The 21,509-nt window shown below is 37.6% G+C and overlaps 1 protein-coding gene across 4 annotated transcripts in view; it reads left to right on the top strand.

Moving 5' to 3' along the window:
* Positions 1-21,509, top strand: part of LOC100771923 (laminin subunit alpha-2) — a 541,373-nt gene that overhangs the window by 148,193 nt on the left and 371,671 nt on the right. For all 4 annotated transcript variants that reach the window (XM_035440328.1, XM_027402872.2, XM_027402871.2 and 1 more), the window contains exon 4: positions 14,212-14,454. In XM_035440328.1, the coding sequence (XP_035296219.1) occupies positions 14,212-14,454 (243 nt within the window). The remainder of the gene's footprint in view (positions 1-14,211; positions 14,455-21,509) is intronic.

Raw genomic sequence — 21,509 nt, 5'->3', positions numbered from 1 at the left:
GAGCTCTGTTTGTTTCTCTTTTAGACTGATTCACTCTCCTGTAGGCTAGGGTGACCTTGAAATCACAGAGATCCATCTGCCTCTGTCTGCTGAGTGCTGGGATTACAGGGCTCTTTGGCTGTGGCTAGCTTTGCATTCTGATCTCCAGGAAAGCTTTATTAGACCATAAACAATATATTACCTCCGCACTCGATTCCTTGGGATAAAATAAAAGTATTTCTATATCAAGCCTTCTACTGTTGCTGTGACTTCTGCCTTAAGTGCTATTCACTAAGATATAACATAGCTTCTTCCCTCATGTCATTAAGGAATTCACTTGATTATCACCTTCCTAGAGAACTTTTTTATGAATATGTTCTAGGAAATTCTACCTCAAATCCCACTGCTTGCTTATTTACCTTGTTTGTTATTACAGTACTGTATTGGAAAGTGTTTAGCAACTGGTTCTCCAGGGGATAGCAAATGCCCAAGTTTAAATGTTAGCCACTTTCTATGAGGAAAATAATCCTATAGTGGTTGATTGCACATCACCTCATGCAATACCATGGGGCACAGGTCCAGCATTGACAAGAGATGCTCACACTGGCTTCTGAAAGTTGTGTCAATCATCTCAACCACAACTTAGGCATGATGCTTGCTTTTCTAGAACATAACTCCACTGAGTGAAGGATTTTGACCTCATTCCTGTATTTCAAAAGCTAGGTATTGCCACAGTAAATGATGTGTTGCTCAATAATTGTAAAACAAATGGATTAGTGAACTAATTAAAACACCATTCTGTGGGGGCTTTAATATACATGCATAACTGCAGATTCTATAATTGGTACCTTGGAAAGCAAAAATGAGCCTAGTAATCTTCAAGTGAATTGGATGTCAGATACAACTGTCCTTCCTACCTGGCTTATTTTGGGAGTCACCCTAATCCTTATTCGAATGTAATCTTGTTTACTAAGAATAAGGGCATTCAAATGTACTCTGTTCATATTTAAGTAATTTCATTTATGTTCAGCTTACAAAGCTGGATCTGAAGTTATCCCAATATGTCATGTACCATAGGCACATAGTACATTTCTAAAATGCCCATATCAATCACATTTGCAATTGAAATTATGACCTTCATTTCCCTTCTTTTTAAACTTTAGTGTTTCCTATCCAGATATTCAAAGGATTCTAGAGCATTTTGATAGTAAAGAGGTTCCACTTCTTTCAGTGTTATGTTTGTAATGTCAAATGTTGAAAAAGAGAAGGAATAAAGTACCTGCTCCATATCACACACACAGAGAGATAAAGTGTGTTTAAGCAAGTGCCTATGTTTACTAGACGCTGTTTATGATCACAAATGCAAGTACCATCCTACAGTGACTGTCAGCATAGAGGTGGGGTTCATAGAAGCTAAGCCTCCATCCTTCATCCTTCTTACAGGGCTTTGCTGACAGTTGCAGTCATTTCTCAGCTGTTTGCTGTGTGTTCTCATTTAACAGAGTCCTGGCTTCGTGTGATGAGACATGCAGGGACACTTGCTGTGTGTCTGTTTGTGGATTTCTCTGCATATATTTATGAGCTCTACTGTCATCTTTTCTTTGCTTGGGTAGATGGTGGTCTTACAACCTTAGGTCTGGTATGAGCTAGACCACTCATTAGACCCTGGATTATGATTCCTGCCCCAATTTTCACATATGAAGCAGAGCTTGATTCCATTCCAGGAGAAATACTATAATGTCCTTGAGATGAGTTATTTTTTTTAAAGATTTGCTTCTAAGTGTTTTGACTAAATTTATTTGGGAGTAATGATTTCAGAATCAGAATTCAGAGGCAATATTTTGTACTACTTTAGAAGGAATTAAGTAAAGGATGCCTTTTCTGCAAATTAACCAGGGTAAGGGTTAGTTAAAGGCTCACAAGAGGGAATTTGGAACCACAAAACTTCTCCAACACTATTTATTTTGGGGGCAACCAACTTTATAGCCATAATTTAGGACACTCATAATCTGTTTGGAAAGATTTTAGTTAGAAAATTGTCACCTTATTTTTAAGATTTCATTTCCCTCTCGACCCAGAGTGCTTATTGGACTGAGCTAGAGCTATTTGCTTGTGTTATTAAAGAAGAAAAGAAAATTCTTATCTAACTTTTCATCTATCACTTATCTCAAAGAGTTCTCAAGATTATGCATGCTACAATGCTGCCAAAAAGTGGTCACTGAGTCTTATTTTTCTCAAAGAAATGAAGACTTTCCATCCTATTTTTCTCAATGAAAAGTCTCCTTTTCATTGAGAAAAATAAGACTCAGTGACAACTTTAGGACATAAACCACATTTTTGCTTAATTAAATTAACCCAAATTAAAGAAACACCACAAGTGTTCATTTCAGGGCTTACCATGAACTCAGATTGGTGTTATCTTCTGAACAGGGTTTGGGAGATGTCATCTCTAGAAAAATCCTGTACTGAGTTCTTTCTAAAGTAGTGCAAACTATTGTCTCTGAATTCTGATTCTGAAATTATGACTCCCAAATAAATTTAGTCAAAAAGCTTAGAAGCAAATCTTTATCAGTGGAATGTAGTACTTAGGTTTCCCCTTACGTACTTCCTCTTCCATTGTTTACTTTCCCTTTAATGTAAAGAGCTGAATTAGGAAGGTATGATGCATTTTCAAAATTTGCCAAACTTTAAATGTCTTTTTATTTTGAGACAATTTCTCAATATATACCAGGTTTGGAACTTACCATATAGCCTAAGATAGCATCACATTCATGGCAATCCTTCTACCTCAATTTCCACAAGTGCTGAGATTGCAAGTATGAGATGCAACCATGCCCCAGACAATATTTTTTTTTCTGAAGGGAAAGAAAGATTCAAAAAGTTAGAGAACAGAGAAGCGTAATGAAAATCTGTAGATATTTCAAAGAAGATGAAGGTGGAGAAAAATAATATGCATTTTCCAACCAGGTCACTGGTATCTTTCTGGAGTTGGTTATATTAGGGTGGAATGTGTGATTCTGAAGCTGTAGGTAATTTAAATGGAGACACTATTTATTTTACAAAGTCTATAGAGAAAGACACAACAGTAAAGAATCAGGCAAGCATGAAAATAGCTGGTGCTATTTTATTTGTAATCGGTAAATTGGGTAAACTTTGAGTAACTCAGATCTGTGGAAAGCATTCATGAACTGAAATCAAAAAGTTTCCACCTGCCTTTGATTTTTTGATTCTACAGTTGTACTCTCTTTCTAACTCTTCTAATCACTACACATCTACCTATTGTTCTCCAAATGCTTTGAACTTCAGCGGTTCATTCATGTCTGTAATGTCACTATTGGAGAACATGTAGGTTCTCCTTACCTTGCTAACTGTAGGAGTGCAAACAAAAACAAACAAACAAAAAAAAAACAACAACAAGGCAAGGCTGAGATTTTTTCAGGGTGAATAATTTTCAGAAGGTAGGCTTTAAACTGTCACAGTTTTGATTGTCTGTGATTCACACCAATATTGCACTCTGTGATGTCTGCAGAGAAAGCACTGGCACACTCTGTGTAGGACGCAGCCCACCTGCTCTTTTAGCTATAGCTGGTGTGAACACCATGCTGAGCCAATGACTTCCTCACAGGAGGCAGGTCAATCTTTTGAAACCATAGATTGTTTGAAATGAGAAAGAAGCTTGTGAGGAGAGAAGAGATGTCAAGGGCAGTGCTAAAGACAAGAAAAATGCTTGCCTGGATTTCCCCTGAAGCTAACATTGTTACAATGATAGCAACTTAATGAAGCATGGATGAGTAGATGTGTTAATAAGCAGAGGGAGGACTGTGTTCATTCCAATTTGGATTCCACTTCCTCTTGCCACTAGCTTTAGTAAGGCTGGGATAAAAATTTGAGACCTTATGGCCAACTATGCCATTGAAGTTGATAATTATTCACACATGTTTCTTGGTCTCTCAGTGCAGTATAGTCACAGAAAATTCCCAGCTATTTATCAAGGTAATTAAGAAAATGTATTAAACGTTTGCACTTTAGGAACAAGCACTAAATTACTGCCAGTGGTAATACTGTTGTGGGAAAGAGAAATATTTGTTTATTAAAATGAGATATATTAGTAAGCCTTTTGTTCTAGTTGTAAAAAATCAAATATGCACAAAATCATAGAGAATACCATGAGTGAGGGTGTCTTCAATGCCCACTCACTTATAACTAGCTCATGGCTTCCTCATGCCACTGTTTTATTTTTATTTGCATGTGTGTTGCATTCATGAGAGTGTGCAGGAGTGTGTCTACTAGTGAGCACATGCGGAGATCAGAAGACAATGGGTGTCTATCTCTGGTCCCTGTATTTCCTTGACACAGGGTTTCTCAGTGACCATGAAGCTCATTGTTTCAGCTAGGTTGACTAGCCTCGGAATCACTCCCACTTGCAGTCACATCTGGCTTTTATATGGGTGCTCAGGATTTTAACTCATGTCCACATACTTGCACAGCAAGCATACTGATCCAGCAAGCCATCTCAGTAGCACTCCGGTCCACGTTGGTTCTAAACAAAACCGAATCCTACACTGAGCCCCAAGATGGTTTGGAAGCAAATTCTTATACATCTCTAGATAGGTGACTGTTTCCTTTCATGTCACTGAAAGATAAAACATCTTTTGTTAGGTAAGACCGTAACTAACGGTTTCTACTGGCTTAATAGTAATAAATATCAAGGCTCACCAGACTGACAACTGACTCTTTTTGAATGGCTAACTAGTTTCATCAAATGTATTTGAGGACACACATTGCATTTGTTCTGCAAAACGTTCAATATTTTCTTGATTTATAACTATTTTTCTTAGTCTCCTTTAAATTTCTTTATTTATTATTTCAGGATTCCTATGACTTGCCTAGTGGAAGTCCTCACATTCCTCCTTTTGATAACTGTGTCCTGAAGTATTGTTTGCACACTACCTTGGTTCCTGACTACTACACATGTTGGATCTCCACTAATACAATTTCATTCTTTAGGCTTGACTGATTTATAGCAGGCAGGCTGTGCTCCTAATACACTGCATAAGTGTCTGGATATCTCCACTTTGGTGCTATCAATGGCCATCGATGGGCACTGGTATCCATAGGGTCCTTTATTAAAGTAGATCCTCCTCTCAATAAAGACAAGCAACCCATGGGCAGCAGCAGCATGTCCCATGCAGCCTCTTGTCATCTAAAGGTGTATTCCTCCACTTAGGGCACTTCAAGCTTAGTATGTTATTGATTATTCTGGATTAAATGTCTTACAAGTTAACTTTATGACAAGCTTTAGGAAGAAAAATCTATCTGGTATTTCTAATGAAATAAATAGAATTGCATAATATTGTATGCAATTGTATGTTAATTGTATATTAATAGAGAGAACTGAAAAGTAGCTCATTTATTTGAACCAGAGGTAAAGATTTTCCTTCTTGTAGAAAGAAGCAAAAAAAGTCCTTCAAGAATATCTGTTGAAAAGTTAGCCATTGATTTAAACCCTTTCTAAAAAATCCAATTTCAACAAATAATTGCAAATTTTCTCTTCGCAGGATTATCATTAGTCATCCAGTCAGATTATTGTTTCTTAGGAAAATCTTAGGTGGTGAACCTCTCATTTTCAAATACATTAATTTCATGAGTGTGTGAGCATTTTAAAAATCCTTATTTTTTTAAGAGTGTTCCTGTTCCTCTTGTGACCTGGCAGAGGCACTCACCCTGAGGCAGAGTGGCACATCTGCTTGCCTGCATCTTCAATCCACTCATGCTCAGCTATGCTAACACATTTGCAGGAGGGGAAGATAAGTGGCCTACACAGTATAATTGAGTGACAATTACACATCATTTTAGTATGTGGAATTATTTGAAATGAATTTGCCTGAAGACTGAACCAGTGAACTCCTCTGAAGCTACCTGCTATATCAGTCCAGGTTTCCTGAATGAAATAAACAAATAAATAGACACACAATTAATCCCGAATATAATAACTGTGGATGTTTTTAGGTTAATTTTTTTTGTTTTTAACTTTACAGCCTCATTTAAAACCTTTTAAACTTGTTGTCAGACTTAAATTTGAGTTTAACAACTCCATTATCAGTGCATACATACTGATCTCTTTTTAAAGAAATGTGGCATAAGATTTTCTGCAATAACTCAGACACTTGAGTGGAGTAACAAAGTGGTTCTATGCACCATAGGTGGGAGAAAAATGTGTCTATTGTCCTCGTACACAGCCTTGCATTGAGCCTCAAATACTTAGCCTGTGTGAGGCTTCTCTTCCAACAGTTCTTCATCTACAAGGTTCTGAACTTTTACAATAGCCACAGGCATTCTGAGTTCTTTCACCATAACCTCTGCTTTCTATTAGCAATTCTCATGGATATTCCAGAAAAAAAGATCTCATCATTCATTTATCTCTGCTGTTATTGAATTGTTTTGTTTCTTAATTTTTTTAGTGTATATATATATATGAAACAGCTAATGATCACATGAACTGTGTCCATCACCTCAAGCAAAGAAACACAGATACCTCTATGAACCTCTTGAATTCTTCCCTAAGCTTGAAAATTCATACTTTTGATAATCTCTTCTTGTTTTGACATTAGGTGACTCTCATCATTTTAAAACACAATGGACAGCCAGGCGTTGGTGGTGCACGCCTTTAATCCCAGCACTCGGGAGGCAGAGGCAGGCGAATCTCTTTGAGTTCGTGGCCAGCCTGGTCTCCAGAGTGAGTGCCAGATAGGCTCCAAATCTACACAGAGAAACCAAAAGCACAATTTGGCTCATGCACCATTTTAAAGCAAAGAATACAAATGAGCTTTGAAAAGATAGTTTTTGTAATGTGGAGCCTAGGTCACAGCTGCTAGGAATGTTAAAATTCATAGCATGGACAAAAGCAGATATTAGGATATTGCAGAGATTCCTGCTGGCAATTGTTGGCTATAGTTCCCAAACTGACAGCAGTGCAGAGAAGGAAGCAGTGCACAAAAGGACAGAAATCAGACAGGCACCTGCTAGTCTCATAAGCAACAAGGAAAGAAAATTCACAAGAGAGTAAGTTGGGTCAAATCCTCCCTGAAGGAACTGCACTGCTGCTTACAGCCACTGGCCTTTATCAATTTATTAGTCATTTTTTGAAGCACTTGAAGAAAAGACCTTGTTCGACTAATAAAGAGTCATATTCATCTCGACTCTTTTTAGAAAAAAATGAACACACTTATTCATTTGTGAGCGTGTGTGTGTGTGTGTGTGTGTGTGTGTGTGTGTGTGTGTGTGTGTGTGTGTGATGGGAGATGCTATTCTGTATATGTTTCCCTTATTGGTTGATGAATCAAACACTGTTTGACCAGGAAGGAAGATACGTGGGGCTAGGAGATGAGGGGAATTCTGGGAAGGGGAGGCAGAGGTCAGTTACCATGAAGCAGAAGAAGGAGTAAGAGATCTGGACCCTTCTCTGGTAAGCTAAGACCATGTGGAAATACATAGATTAATATAAATGGGTTAATAATTAAGATAGAGCTAGCCAATAAGAATCCCTAGTCATTGGCCAACAGCTTCATAATTAATATAGCATTTATATGTTTATTTGGGAGCTCAAGGGCGGCGGGACCCTGCCGGGACAAAGAACCTTTTGTAACGTGTGTGTGTGTGTGTGTGTGTGTGTGTGTGTGTGTGTGTGTGTGTGTGTGTGTGTTTGGTGTCTATGTGAGAGTGTATGTGGAGATCAAAAGTGGATATCAAACTCTTATTACAGGATTTGCATGATGCCTTGGTTGTTAGGTGAGTACTAGGATGAAAACTCTGGTTCTGATTGCCCAACAGGCACTTTTTTAAACCATAAACTAATATTTTGTATGAATATTTAAAACAATCTTATTTTACATATGAATCCCAGTTCCCTCTCCCTCCTGTCGGTCTACTTCTTCCACCTTCTCCCTATCTCATCTGCTATCATTTCCTCAGAGAGGGTGAGACTTCCCATGGGCAATCAACAAAGTTTGTTGGGCAGGACCAAGGCCCTCCCTGCTTTATCTAGGCTGAGCAAGGTATATCTCCATAGGAAATGGGCTCCAAAAAGCCAGTTCATGCACTAGGGATACACTGGTTCCACTGCTGGTGGCCCCATAAACTGCCCAAGCCACTCAACTGTCACCTAAATTCAGAGGGCCTAGTTTAGTCTTATGCAACTTTTCTGGTTGTCAGTCTGGAGTCCATGAGCTCCCACCTGGTAGGGTCATCTGTTTTTTTTTTTTTTTGAGTTTCTGATCATGGTCTTGCCCCATTTGCTCTTATTATTGCTCCTCCCTCTCTTTGACTGGACTCCAGGAGTTCTGCCCAGAGCTTAGCTGTGGATCTCTGCATCTGCTTCTATCAGTTACTGGATGAAGGCTCTATGATGACAATTAAGGTAGTCATCAATTTGATTACAGGGTAAGGGCATTTAACGTATGCTATCCACTATTTCTTAGATTCTTAGCTAGGGCCAAGAATTCTTAGCTGGTGGATTCCTGGGAATTTCCCTAGTGGCAGGTTTCTTGTTAACCACATAATAGCTCCCTCTATCAAGGTATCTCTTTCCTTTCTCTCCTTCCTTGTCCATCCCCAAGTCGACTGTACTGATCCCTCATCTTCTCCTCCCCACTCTGCTACGAGACCCTACCCCTTCCAATACTACCCTCTCCCTCCCTTGCAACCCATGCTCCCAATTTACTTAAGGTATCTTGTCTATTTCCCTTTCCAGGGGGGGGAATCCATGCATGTCTCTCTTAGGGTCCTCCTTGTTTCCTGGTTTCTCTGGGGTTGTGGGCTGTAGGCTGTTTATCCTTTGCTTTTATGTCTAAGATCCACTTATGAGTGAGTAAATACTTTGTCTTTCTGTGTCTGGGTTACCTCACTCAGGATGTTTTTTTCCCTAGTTCCATCCATTTGCCTGCAAATATCATTATGCCATTGTTTTTCTTTACCCCTGAGTAATACTCCATTGTGTAAATGTATCACATTTTCTTTATTCATTCTTTGGTTGAGGGATATCTATGTTGTTTCCAGGTTCTAGCTATTACAAATAATGCTGCTATGAACAATAGTTGAGCAAATATCTTTGATATATTAGTATGTATCATTTGGGTATATATATGCCCAAGGGTGGTATTGCTGGGTCTTGAGGTAGATTGAAAGTACCACACTGATTTCCAAAGTGGCTGTACAGGTTTATACTCCCACCAGCAATGGAGGAGTGTTCTCTTTACTCCACATCCTCTCCAGGATAAGCTTTCAATAGTGTTTTTGATCTTAGCCATTCTGACAGGTGTAAGATGGTATCTCAGAGTTGTTTTGATTTGTATTTCCCTGATAGCCAAGGGTGTTGAGCACTTTCTTAAGTATCTTTCAGGCATTTGAGATTCCTCTGTTGAGAATTCCTTGTTTAGCTCTGTACCCCATTTTTTAATTGACTTATTTGGTATTTTGTTGTCAAGTTTCTTGAGTTCTTTGTATATTTTGGAGATCAGCCCTCTGTCAGATGTGGGGTTAGTGAAGATCTCTTCCCATTTTGCAGGTTGCCATTTTGTCTTGTTGACACAACCGCACTCTTAACTGTTGAGTCATCTTTCCAGCCTTTGTCATGATTCTTTCAACTTTATACCAGTGACACTCAAAATTTCTAGAATATCCAAAACACAGCAGTTTTTGGTAACATCCTTCTGAAGACTGAGGTCCCAGGAGAAAGGAGAATCCTAAATGTTCTAGAAGTCAATCTTACAGAAAGCAGTCAACAATGCATACATTACAGTTGGTTCTGAATACCTCCCCTACCTCATCATTTGTAAGTGAGCTAAGATAATCAGCACCAGGCCAGCACCCAGAGTACTCTAAGCTCCAAGGTTACTGGCTTGAGGCAGCATTGTACAGTATCACATTATTTTAGCAATGGCATGGAAAGGTATCTTTCTGTAATGCTTATTGTGTGTTTTAATTATCCTTGGACTGATAGACCCTTTTCTCCAATTACATGCTAAATGAAACTGCATTCTAAATCCTCCATTTACTGGAGAAGAAACATCTAGTTCAACACTGCATTAAATGAAGTAATTACATGATTGTCTGTTACATGTGTGAATGAGCAGCAAGAGTAATAGGAAATAGAAAGTTCCCTTTGTTACAGTAACATTCCAGATATTTGGTATTATTTTAAAAATTATTTTGGATTTTTTTGCAGAAACTAAGTTTTTTAAAATACCCTCTCACCAAAACCCAAGCCGCCTCCCCATACAACCAACCAACAAACAAATAAACAAAAACCCATTTGCATATCACATTGATATGGTCATTGAAGCCTAGGGGTCTTAGTGGTTCTTGTAGTGGGATATTTGCTTTCCTTGCTGAACACTGTAACAGATTGGGTCTTTATTCATCTAGAATAAGGTATTAACATTGCTGATTCCACAGAGTATTTATATATAAAACACAGGAGACAGTTAATAAAAACAGCATAGACAACATTAAAGAGCTATTCTGTTCCAGGCTTTGAAAATGTGGAGTACTTGGAAAACTCTTAGAAATTTTCACATTCACTCTCTCAAGCCCTCAAAGAATGCTTCTATTCATTGTCTTTTTCAATAATGCTATTTACAGCACTTTAAGAAGTTTATTCACAATAATACATGCCAACATATTTAATTAATGTTGCATGGGATGTAGAAGAATCCATAGAAAACAAATGAAAGAATGGTATTGTTTTGAAATGGCACTCTTTTGATATTTTAAAAGGCAGTGACTGCTTTTCATAGCACTTAATACTGGCTGTTATATTGAATTATAGAATGAGGCTCTGAGATACTTTGTTTAAAAAGTTTTCATCTATTATTTCAGAGCCAACACAGATGCTCTGGAATCATAAATCCATATCACATCCCCAAGAGAAGTTGGCCTGTTCCTCTATCTGCTTGCTGAGCCTCTTGCTAAACAAAGTTCCTTATCTATAACCTCAGTATATCCTTATTTTTCTTATGGACTAACTGTGATCTCTAATATGTTCCATTATCTTTTATTTCTGTATATCTTACAAAAAATCTTTGCACATTTTTTTTCTGAAAGGAAAGATACCAACTTAAATATACATGCAGCAGATACTCTTTTCCTAGTACCCAGCATGTTTTGTTCATTATCTCACTGTCTCTTCCTTGCATTGTCTTTGGAAAAAAACTAGGAAGTGGAATGTTAAATAGTTTATTTACTTTTCTTAGACTATCAAAGCTGACTAAGATAAACAGCAGAGAAATGTATGGCTTGCTTTTTCCAAGTCATGTATGCCTTGGTGTTGGCTAGGATGCAGGCTCTTACAAAGAGAGATGGCCAGAGCTAAACTAAAAACAGGAACATAGATGTTTCAATGACTTTGATTATTCAGCTACACGTCATAAATGCTGAATGCTCTCTATCTAAAATGTTTTAGTAAATGACAGCATTTTTGAGTCATGATTTAGTTGTTCTCTTTTCTTACCATTTTCAGGCCAGCCAAAGTTGCTTCAAGATTACAGATAATGAAGAAGAGACGATAGCTGTGTGTTAGAGGCCAGTCTCCCTGTACATTCTTTACAAGGGATCAGTTGATGCATTCCTCAATAAGGAATTCATGTGATGGGTTGTTGAATAGAATCTACTTTAAATGGAGATAATTCCTTAAGTCCAACATGGAAAATTTCAGAAATAGAAAATACTACAGATAATGAAGTTTGATCCACCAAGCTCATAGGAAGCCAGCACTAACTACAGTCCCTACACTCAGGTTGAGGCAGAAGAATTACAAATTCTGGGCTAGCCAGGGCCACTTGGAACAAAAGGAACTAGGATTACAGACTCAGCTCCAGGGGAGTGTGTTCTCATGGTGTGTGTGTGAGACTCTGGGTCTAAGTTGCACAACCACAAAATAGTAATAACAATAATAATTTTGTTGGAAAGTAAGACATTTGTGTTAATACAAGTAACATACTGGAATGGAGAAAGAGGCCGCATGTTCCACCTCTCTTTGATTCCTCATCCTTAAAATAAATGGCTTTAACATGGCATGAATAGTCTTATCTCAAACATGTCAGCATTTCCAAATATTTGTATGTACACACATAGGCATGTATGTATCCAAAATTACAGAAATGTAAACTTGAGGGCTGCAGAGATAGTTTAGTGATCAACACTCTTGTGTGCAATTGTGAGGACTGCAGTTCAAATCCCCAGTACCCATCTAAAACCCGCATGGGATTGGTAGTATAGTTATAATTCCAGCACTTAGAAGGCAAATACAGGACAATCCTAGAGCAGAATGGTTCACCAGATTAGCCATATTGTCAGGCTCTGGGTTCAGTGAGAGATTGTGCCTCAATGAATGTGGTAGAGAATGGTCGAGGAAAATTCCCAACCTGTTGGGCCTGTGGAACTCCTCTCCCTCTCTCTCTCTCTCTCTCTCTCTCTCTCTCTCTCTCTCTCTCTCACACACACACACACACACACACACACACACAAACAGACACACAGGAGAAAACTCATAAATATTTCCCACTTATATGGCACTAATGAGAATAAAATGGCACAAGCTCTTTCTGAATAGATTAGAAACCCGACTCTTCATTATCTTACTCAGTTTACTTTGTTTGCCTCAACCAAGACATGACATTTAAATCATTTAAATGATTGGACAGCAGTGATTACCAACAGAAGGAATTCAGAGTTTTAGCCAGCAGCTTTCCTACAACTTTGTCTAACCAGTAAACACCAGCTCTAATTTCAGTCATTTGAAGGATTGTGTGTTCTTCTCACTACCCATGGTAGGCCCACCTTTCAGAAAACATCTTCCAGAAACAGCTGTGACCTATATTGCCCCTTTTATATCAAGTTTTCATATTTTAAAATTTGTTATTTGAAAGACTATCATAGGTACAACACATGAATTCATGGAGCTCTAATGGTTGATACAGTTTCTCTAGAATATTGCTTCCAGGATTTCCACTATAACACTGGAGGGACTTTACTCACACTGTTGGATAGAACTGTCACCTGGTTCATGCCCACTAGTGACTTTGAAGCTCTCAAAAAATCCCTATATGGTATAGGATTTACCAGTCTAGAAATTATTATATTGCTTTATTGTTACTTTTCATGGTTTATCATTTCCATTCTACAGAGATGGTATTTTTTATCTAGGTTGCATCTATATTTCTGCCTAGAACAGCAAACAAAAATGTCACTTTATAATATGTGGACATGATTCTTGGAGACTTTCTTATTGCACTTCAAGCATATATATTCTCACAAACATTTAGCTCGGTCTCTGTCTCTCCCTCTCTCTCTTTCTCCCTCCCTACCTCCTTGGTCATCAAATTGTATGCAGATTTGAAAAGGTTACTGCTTCCCCTGTCCTCTGTCCCCTGGGTTTACTCTGTCCAATTATATAAATGATGTCTCTTCCTTCTCTGATTTTAGATATTCACTTCTCATAAAGAGAAAGCACAAAAACACCTCATTTATTATGTTACAGTTTTAATCACTTGTGCACATGTCACCGGGATTTCTATTCTGTGTCTTCTATGTATGGATGTAAAGGAATCCAAATTTATTGTGTATCTACGGCTAGTGTTTTTTCCAGGTAGTCTACTCTGTGTATATTATCCCATTTAATCCATTGTTGTCTTGGGGATGTGGTTATGCTTGATCTTAACTCATAGAAAAGGAAGCTAAAGGCAGTTTGCACAAATGCTGGACCCACAATTTGAGTACAAGAATGTGTCCCTAAGTGCTATGCTGTTTTTGATGTCATACATGAGGTCAACCGTTTTTGAGGATTAAGTGGATTTAAATAAGCTTGCTTTATTTTTAGCACATATTTTCTTGCCTCTAATATGAGGTGAGAAAACCAGGATGCAGTAAGTGTTTTGCTTGTTGATGCTGTAAGAGAACTTTAAAAACTAGGTGAAACAATGCTAGTAAGTTGTTAGGGAACTCAAGTCTAGTCTTAACTCATTGCCTTCAGAGTCATGGTTGTCAAAATGAAATAGCTTGTCTCAGCAAGAAAGTATTAAATATGAGCAGGCAATACTAAAATCATTTCTGTAGAACACAATTGAGTTATAAAAGAAAATCTGAGATGAACTCTTAGATAGTGGCCACCTTTCTATTTGGCAAAATTAAGAAAGAACATTTGGAACTCAAACCTGTGCTGTTGTCACTCATCTTCAGGTATTCCAGATTGCCTATGTGATCGTGAAAGCAGCCAACTCCCCTCGGCCTGGAAACTGGATTTTGGAACGTTCCCTAGATGATGTGGAGTATAAACCCTGGCAGTATCATGCAGTGACAGACACAGAGTGCCTGACTCTCTACAATATCTATCCCCGCACTGGACCACCATCCTATGCCAAAGACGATGAGGTCATCTGCACTTCATTTTATTCCAAGATCCACCCTTTAGAAAATGGAGAGGTAAGATGAAGAAACACCACTAAAGCATACTGAATATGGTACAATAACCTCTGTCAGAAAGACATGAGCATAACAGTAATTAATGCCAGGAAGGTTTTAAATGGAACTTAGCAGAAGTAGATTTAAATGCATTATTAAATCAAGAAGAAAACCCAAGGTGATTAGAATGTTAACCACCTTCATGTGTCTCCATTGTCCAATAAACATCAGAGATGAGAAAATGAGTTTGAGATGGGGAGCCAGAGATTAATTTTACATTTGAGATTTTCCTGACGATGACAATTGCTAGTGACTAGAGGAGTAAGACTGGAGACCCAAAGAAAGCTCCACAGTGTACACACCTAGTTGGCGGCTAGAGACAAAGGAGGGGAATTGAAAAAAAAAGAAAGGAAAAAAGAAAAAAAAACATAACCCATACAAAATGAAACCATATCACATATTATTTCTTTAACATTCTTTTATTTGAATTACAAACAAGATTGAATTACATGACAATCCCATTTCCCTCCTCCATCCCTTCCTCCCCTACCACCCCCCAACTAAAATCCTACCTATCGCATATCCTTTCTTCTAATTTACACCTGGCTCAACCTTTCTGCTCCCTCATGACCTCTGCATCCTTCCTCTTATTCCCTTCTCATTAACATATTGTATGCATTTCTGCTGTCATCATAGAGGCCCATAGTGTGATATTATCCCATTGGTAAAGTTTTCCTGAAAGCTTATGATCAGGTGCTAAATTCTCAGATATATGCAAACATACATAACTCAAGAGTGTTCAGTTGCCTTGTAGTGTGTTTTTCTTTTCGGTACTGGAGATAATATTCTAGTTTTTATTCATTAGTTTTAAGCCAGGGAGCCAAGCTATGACTTCCATGATGCTAGCTGTGTGTTCTTAATCCATTTGAGAATGATCAAATGAATATTTGAACTTAAAGCTCCCTGGGGGCTTATATCTTGAAACATCCATCACAAGATGAAAACATCGAGTGGCTAAAATGCATTTAATGCACCAAACTAGTGGACACCACAGCTTTCTGTAACCTACCTTACGCACAACTTTTTGTAACCATATTTTTGGTAAGCATGCCTTACATATACTCTGAAAACTTCCATCAGCCTGGCTTGAACAAATTTCATGCAATTTGATGACACTCAACTGAGACTAAAATCAGTGTGGGTGTGTGAGAGCAGGTGACCCAGGTTGTGATTCGTTGACATGAATTGGGAAAGCTCAATGACCAACATCCCAGCATGCTGCAGAGTACTCTTTGAGTACTCACTGTCTCTTGGTGTGATGTGGAGCTGACAGAGAGCTGTAGCTAAGGCTACTGGGCTTCATGGGAAGGAATTGTACTGCACACTGTTAGCCTGGGAAAAGATCCAGATCGCAAGTACATTTTTGTTGAATACATATCTCAGCATCACAAGGTTAAAGCAGAAACATCATTCCTATGTGAGATACAGTTTGTACCCCTGTCTGACATTCTCTCTCCAGTCTGGTACCCAAGGATCATATCATCTTCTACAAACACTTCCAGAAAGCCACACTCCCATTCTATTACCTCCACCATAGTCAACCTCTAAATACTTCTGGAGAAGAAGTTACAGTTCCAATGTATCTACCAGACTTCTTCTTGGCAATTTAATTCTACAAATTCAAAACAGTATCCTTATTCTAACTCAACTTGCATGCTCAAAAATAACCCATTCTAAAATGGTGTATACAACAAAGATCTCAATCTGAGAAAGAACAAGGAGTCAAATGCACCAAGTCAAACAGCTGTTCAACCTTTGTGCCCAGAGACAGCTAATTCAAGGACAGTTTGTTTATAAGAGAAGTAGGGCATGCAGAGAGAATATATGTATGTGAGTTGAATTTTATTGTTTTTTTTCCTCTTCCAGTTTTTACCTAGGACTAATGATTGTCTAATTCTTTACCATTTAAGAAATGCTCCAATTCAGGAGCTGTTTGAGCAATATAAAGTACAACTAGGTAGCTATGTAATGTGAAGTTATGTTACTAGCTCCTCCTTATTCATTATAGATGGTTTTTGGACATTTAGATCTATTCAGCCTGGCAACAGAAAAAAAAATCTTTGCTCATTTGTTTTGTTTCATTTCTAGTTCTTTGTGGGTGGTTTATAGAGACATTGCTATTTAAATATATACTATACTTTTAATATATCCCACATTATCTCACTACTACTGGCTATTAACCTCACATTTTCCACATTAGTTCCCTTCAAGTAGACAGGTAAAACAGATTTTCCTGTGATGCATTTCCCCAAGTCTATTTGTTTCTTCAAGGGACAAATTTGAAGTAAGGGACAGAGATATTAAAATACCACACTAGAAGGATAGAATTAAAGAATAAACTTCTCTTAGACTTTCTTCTCATTTTATGGAGTTTGCTTTGTGCAGTATGCTACCTTCTAGAAAAAATAATAGATTAAGAGAAGGCAGACATGATTCTGCAAGTATTTCCACATATATTATTTCTTTCAGTACTTCCTCTACAATTTCAATTAAAAAAAATTAGTACATATTTGTCACTAAGTGCCTTACACTTATGTCTTTCATTTGCGTAGTCTATAATCTTTGTTCATTTCCCCTTTTGTATATTTACATAAATCCCTATTATGGTATATTTTTAATATATTAAATTCTGCCCAAAGCTAGGTTAGAAACTATTGAAACTGCTTATAGAAATATATCTTTGTTTACAATAATTTTTAATTTCTACAATTTCTCTGACTCATTTCCAAGTAGAAGTTTTTAGAGTTTCTATTGGAATTTTACATTTATTATTTGGTGCCTGGAAAGATGTATTAGTGGTTAAGAGAACATACTGTTCTTGAAGAGGATCTGAGTTCAATTCACAGCACCTGGGGCAGGCTCACAGCTGAGTGTAACTCCACCTTCAGGGGATCTGATGCTCTCTGGCTTCTATTCAGACCCATACTGATATGGCCATAAACATACAAATATTTAAAAATAAAATATTAATTTAATAATATAATTTGTGTTGAATAGGTCAATATTGTGTCTATATTTCCTGGAGTACAACATTATACTTACTGAAATTTTGTTTGATAACTCAGTGCCAGGCCTTTGTGGATATATTTTGTTGCCCAATTACTGGATGGTTCTTTTTTATGTTGTTACTTTGCATAACAAAATTATATTTGAAAAGTATTTGTGGAAATAATTGAAGGGCTGGGATATGATTTTCCAGTGAGGGTTTTCTGATGCTTCTGACCACCCCACACAGCAATCTGGATCCTCTTTAAACAATTTAAGGATTTAGATTCCTGGGACACTCGGATGAATAAAGCCTTGGCAGAACCTGGTGACAGCTGCTTTCATTCCACTTACACTCATTCCCGGGCATCCTGTCTTTGGAGTCCAAGCCAACATGCACGGAATTTACTGAGTCCTGAGTCCTTCAAGTTTCAGAATCCAACTTTTGCCTCCTTCTTAAACAGGGCCGTCAAAGCATTTCTTCATCTTCTCAGCTATATCTTCAGGATGGGAACATGCCCACAGGACTGGACATGCCACCATGCACCAGTAGCTCTCTAGACATTATTTTTCATCTTTTTGGTAGTTCCCAATGGCTCTAAACAGATGTTCCTGTGTGTGCTTTATGTGATTTGGTTGGTGTTTGTCATTGGAAATGTTCGTCTTGGTTATCTAACCTAGTGGAGAGAGCATCAAAATCATCACTTTTAAATTTTGGAATTGTGTTATATTTACATAATTATGAGATACAGAGAATCAAGACATAGTTTTACACTGATGCTGCTATAGCTAATGTCTTGTACAAGGCATTTGCCAAAGATAAACAGTCAACTTTCATTAGTCCAGCATTCTGCACCAAAGTACTGACTGTTTGGATATTGTTAATTTTTCCATTAGTGTCTGTTTTTCTCATCTGGGATTCAATTTAGGGGACAACATTGGATTTAGACTTGTATCTGCTTCAAAACCTCTGATCTGCAATAGTTCTAAAAGATTTTAATACCTGTTTGAAAAGATACTTCATAGACTATTATTCATTTTGGACCTGCCTGATGTCTTATAATTAAATTGACCTTCTGAATTTGGGGGAAGAATACCATGGAGGAAACAGCTGTCTCTTGCACCTCATATTTAATTTCATATACATTGTTTATATTCAATCATTAGATTATACTTTTACATAACTTTTCATTTGGAGTAACAGTGTCTACATATTCACAGCAATCTGAAATATGTGTTTTTGACTAAGCATAGAATAATCAGTTTTATTCAGAACTTGGTAATATCTTGAAGTATAAAATGAAGTCATAAGTAAGAAAAAAGATTGTTTTAAAGTTCATCAATGAAAAAGGCATGATGAAATAAACACATCTTAAGTGTGATACACTAATATAATACTTTTTTTAGGTTTAAGAATAGAATATAAATAGAACATCGTCTTCTCATTACCAATGTCCAATCCAATGATGTAGGAGACATTTGGATACATGCTAATTCCTCAAGACCTTGTAATATACCATTTTAAGAAGGTAATACACCATTGTCAGGTGACCTCTCTCATCTTGGCTGTGTCAAGCCTGTTTGTTGATTTGGATTTGGTTGCCCCAGCATCCCTGGTTTTTCTCAGCATACTCCACATGGTTTTCAAGAGATCAAAAGATGTTTACCATGTGGCTTTACTGTGAGGGAGCTTCAGGGTTGCACTAAATTCCCAAGATAACCAGGTTCAACTACTACCAAGAAAGAGATTAACTCTGCATGCTGGGCTTGAGCCCCAAGGGAGCAGAGAAGCTCACTGTGAGCTGTGATAATGCTGGTACATCAAGTATTAGGGCATGGCATAGGAAGGAGATGGAAGACCACAGGGGAGGGAGGTTGGCTAACCCCTGTGTTGTTATACAAGCTGAAAACCACAGGAGGTATTGAGAAAAAGCCTTTAGAGTTTAATTTTAGAAAAGTAATTTTGTATCATCAGTGCTGAGAGGACTCAGCAGGAATTTGCTTTCTTCTGGTCAGAAAGAGTGATCTGGAATTTAGTAATAGGAGTTGCAGGGTATGAAGCAGCGGACCACAGGGAGTCTCCATTAGTTTGTGAGTCCAGCCACAGGAGCAAGCTCTAATGGGCACCCATATGCAGACATGCCTCCCCACTGTGATGCCAAGAGTTATTTTACTATCCTACAAAGAGGGCTATATCTGTGGAAAGCAGTTGCTCCAGAAGCAACTGAGAACTGTCTCCATGGGCTGGCACCTGGAGACTCCAATGAGAAGTTGGATTCATTTGTAAACCACTTCCCCCCATTTTTTTCAGGGGGTGGAGCCTCTTATTTAGTACATATGACAGGAATTTGGGAAGCATGTTTTAAGCTTGTGCTCCTGGTGACTCTGATTCTGAAGTCTCTATTGGCTTGTTGTTCAGACGATTCCAGCTTTCTTAGTCACTGAAGAACAAATGACCAGCTACTTAAGAAAGGAATATTGGTAATTTGTAATGGATGAAAGACAATAGAACATTGTTCTTAGGAAATTTATTAGGATTTAGTGAACAGACTCTGGGTGGTTTAGAGCTGGCTAAATAACCTGGACTCTACTAGGTTATTGACAGTTGAAGAGGTGAAGGAGAGAGGAATTGCATTAATGATGTTGAGGACCATGGACTTTGGGGATCCTAAAACCAAAATGGTAATCAATAGTTTTTCTTTATATGTAAAGTGTCCTGTCCTGTGGTTGGGATTGTTACTACTTTTAATTTATTCAAATAGTAATTGAATATTCATGATTTCCATGGTGATTTTGCCTCACCTTCCTCATATCCAGACCTTTAGTTATGTACAAGTGATTTTCTTTCATTATTACTACAAGCCTTCCCACTCCACAGTAGAACAACTCAATGGGACTTAGATTCCCTTTGAGTTTACTTTTGAAATGTGGCAATCTCACTTAAAAATCTCTGGAGGCACCATCATTCATTCTTGAAGATACTTCTTTTGGAAAACCATATTTGTAGCTTTGATATTATTTTGATTTCTTATGTGAAAGAATTTTATAGAGCAAGACAGAATGTTTCATTTTCTTTTCATTACCTGATATTATGCTGATCCTGAAAACTGAAAATTAGTAGAGAAGGAAGACACAAATCCAGCACATTAAAAATGTTTTAGAGATTCTCCTTTGATGTAATACTGTCATGGGTATAGTATGATTCCATGTATGAGCTTCTATTGAAATGAAGAATTATCCCTTCCTAGTGAACCTTGAAGTTGTTCAATCAGGAAGAAGCAGGGGGACATTACCAATTCCTATTTGTTAAAAACAGAGATTAAAGTAAATAATTAAATGGAGTTTCCATGTATCTTTCCTCAAACATAATTGTCACAATGACTATCATTGAACTAGTCAACAGCATATAACACAAAATTGCCACCTTGCACTAAAGAGTTTGAAACCCTCTAAGAAACAAGGTTTCGTCCTTAGCTGTAAGACATAGAGCACTTGAAATAATTTGTTTATCAAGTATTATACACATAAATATTATAAATAATTCATTTAAGGTATTTTATTTATTATGCTTCAAAATATACCTTTCTAATAAAGATAAAATTAGGGGAGTTGCATTCTTCCTTTGTCTTTGTTAGTCCCTAGATTTTCTTTAATGTGCACATATTAAAAAATAATGTACATAGAAAATAACAAGTGATTTTTAAATTCATATGGTATCGTTGAAAATAACTAGTGATTTTTAAATTCACATAGTATCTTTGCAAATAAAGGTGATCAGAGGAAGTGGCTGACAAGAGTGGAATCTTGGGGAAATAACACCAATATCCAAGAGAGCAGTTATGGAATTGAATGTATCACCACTTACCAAAAGGGAATGGGGAAGTAAGAACATGTACCAGCCTGTGAGAAAGTAAAGGACTGTGGGAGGTGGCACATTGGTACTGCATGCTCTCACTTGATGAGGCTGATGTAGCTCTGCCAGCAAGTAGCAACAGGACCTGCAGAGACAAGTTAACTGCCAATATGTGTCT

Source organism: Cricetulus griseus, chromosome 2 (genome assembly GCF_003668045.3).
Source record: "Cricetulus griseus strain 17A/GY chromosome 2, alternate assembly CriGri-PICRH-1.0, whole genome shotgun sequence".
NCBI classification, from domain to species: Eukaryota; Metazoa; Chordata; class Mammalia; order Rodentia; family Cricetidae; genus Cricetulus; species Cricetulus griseus.
Note: the sequence above shows the minus strand (reverse complement) of the source record. Positions and strands in the feature narration are given on the sequence as shown.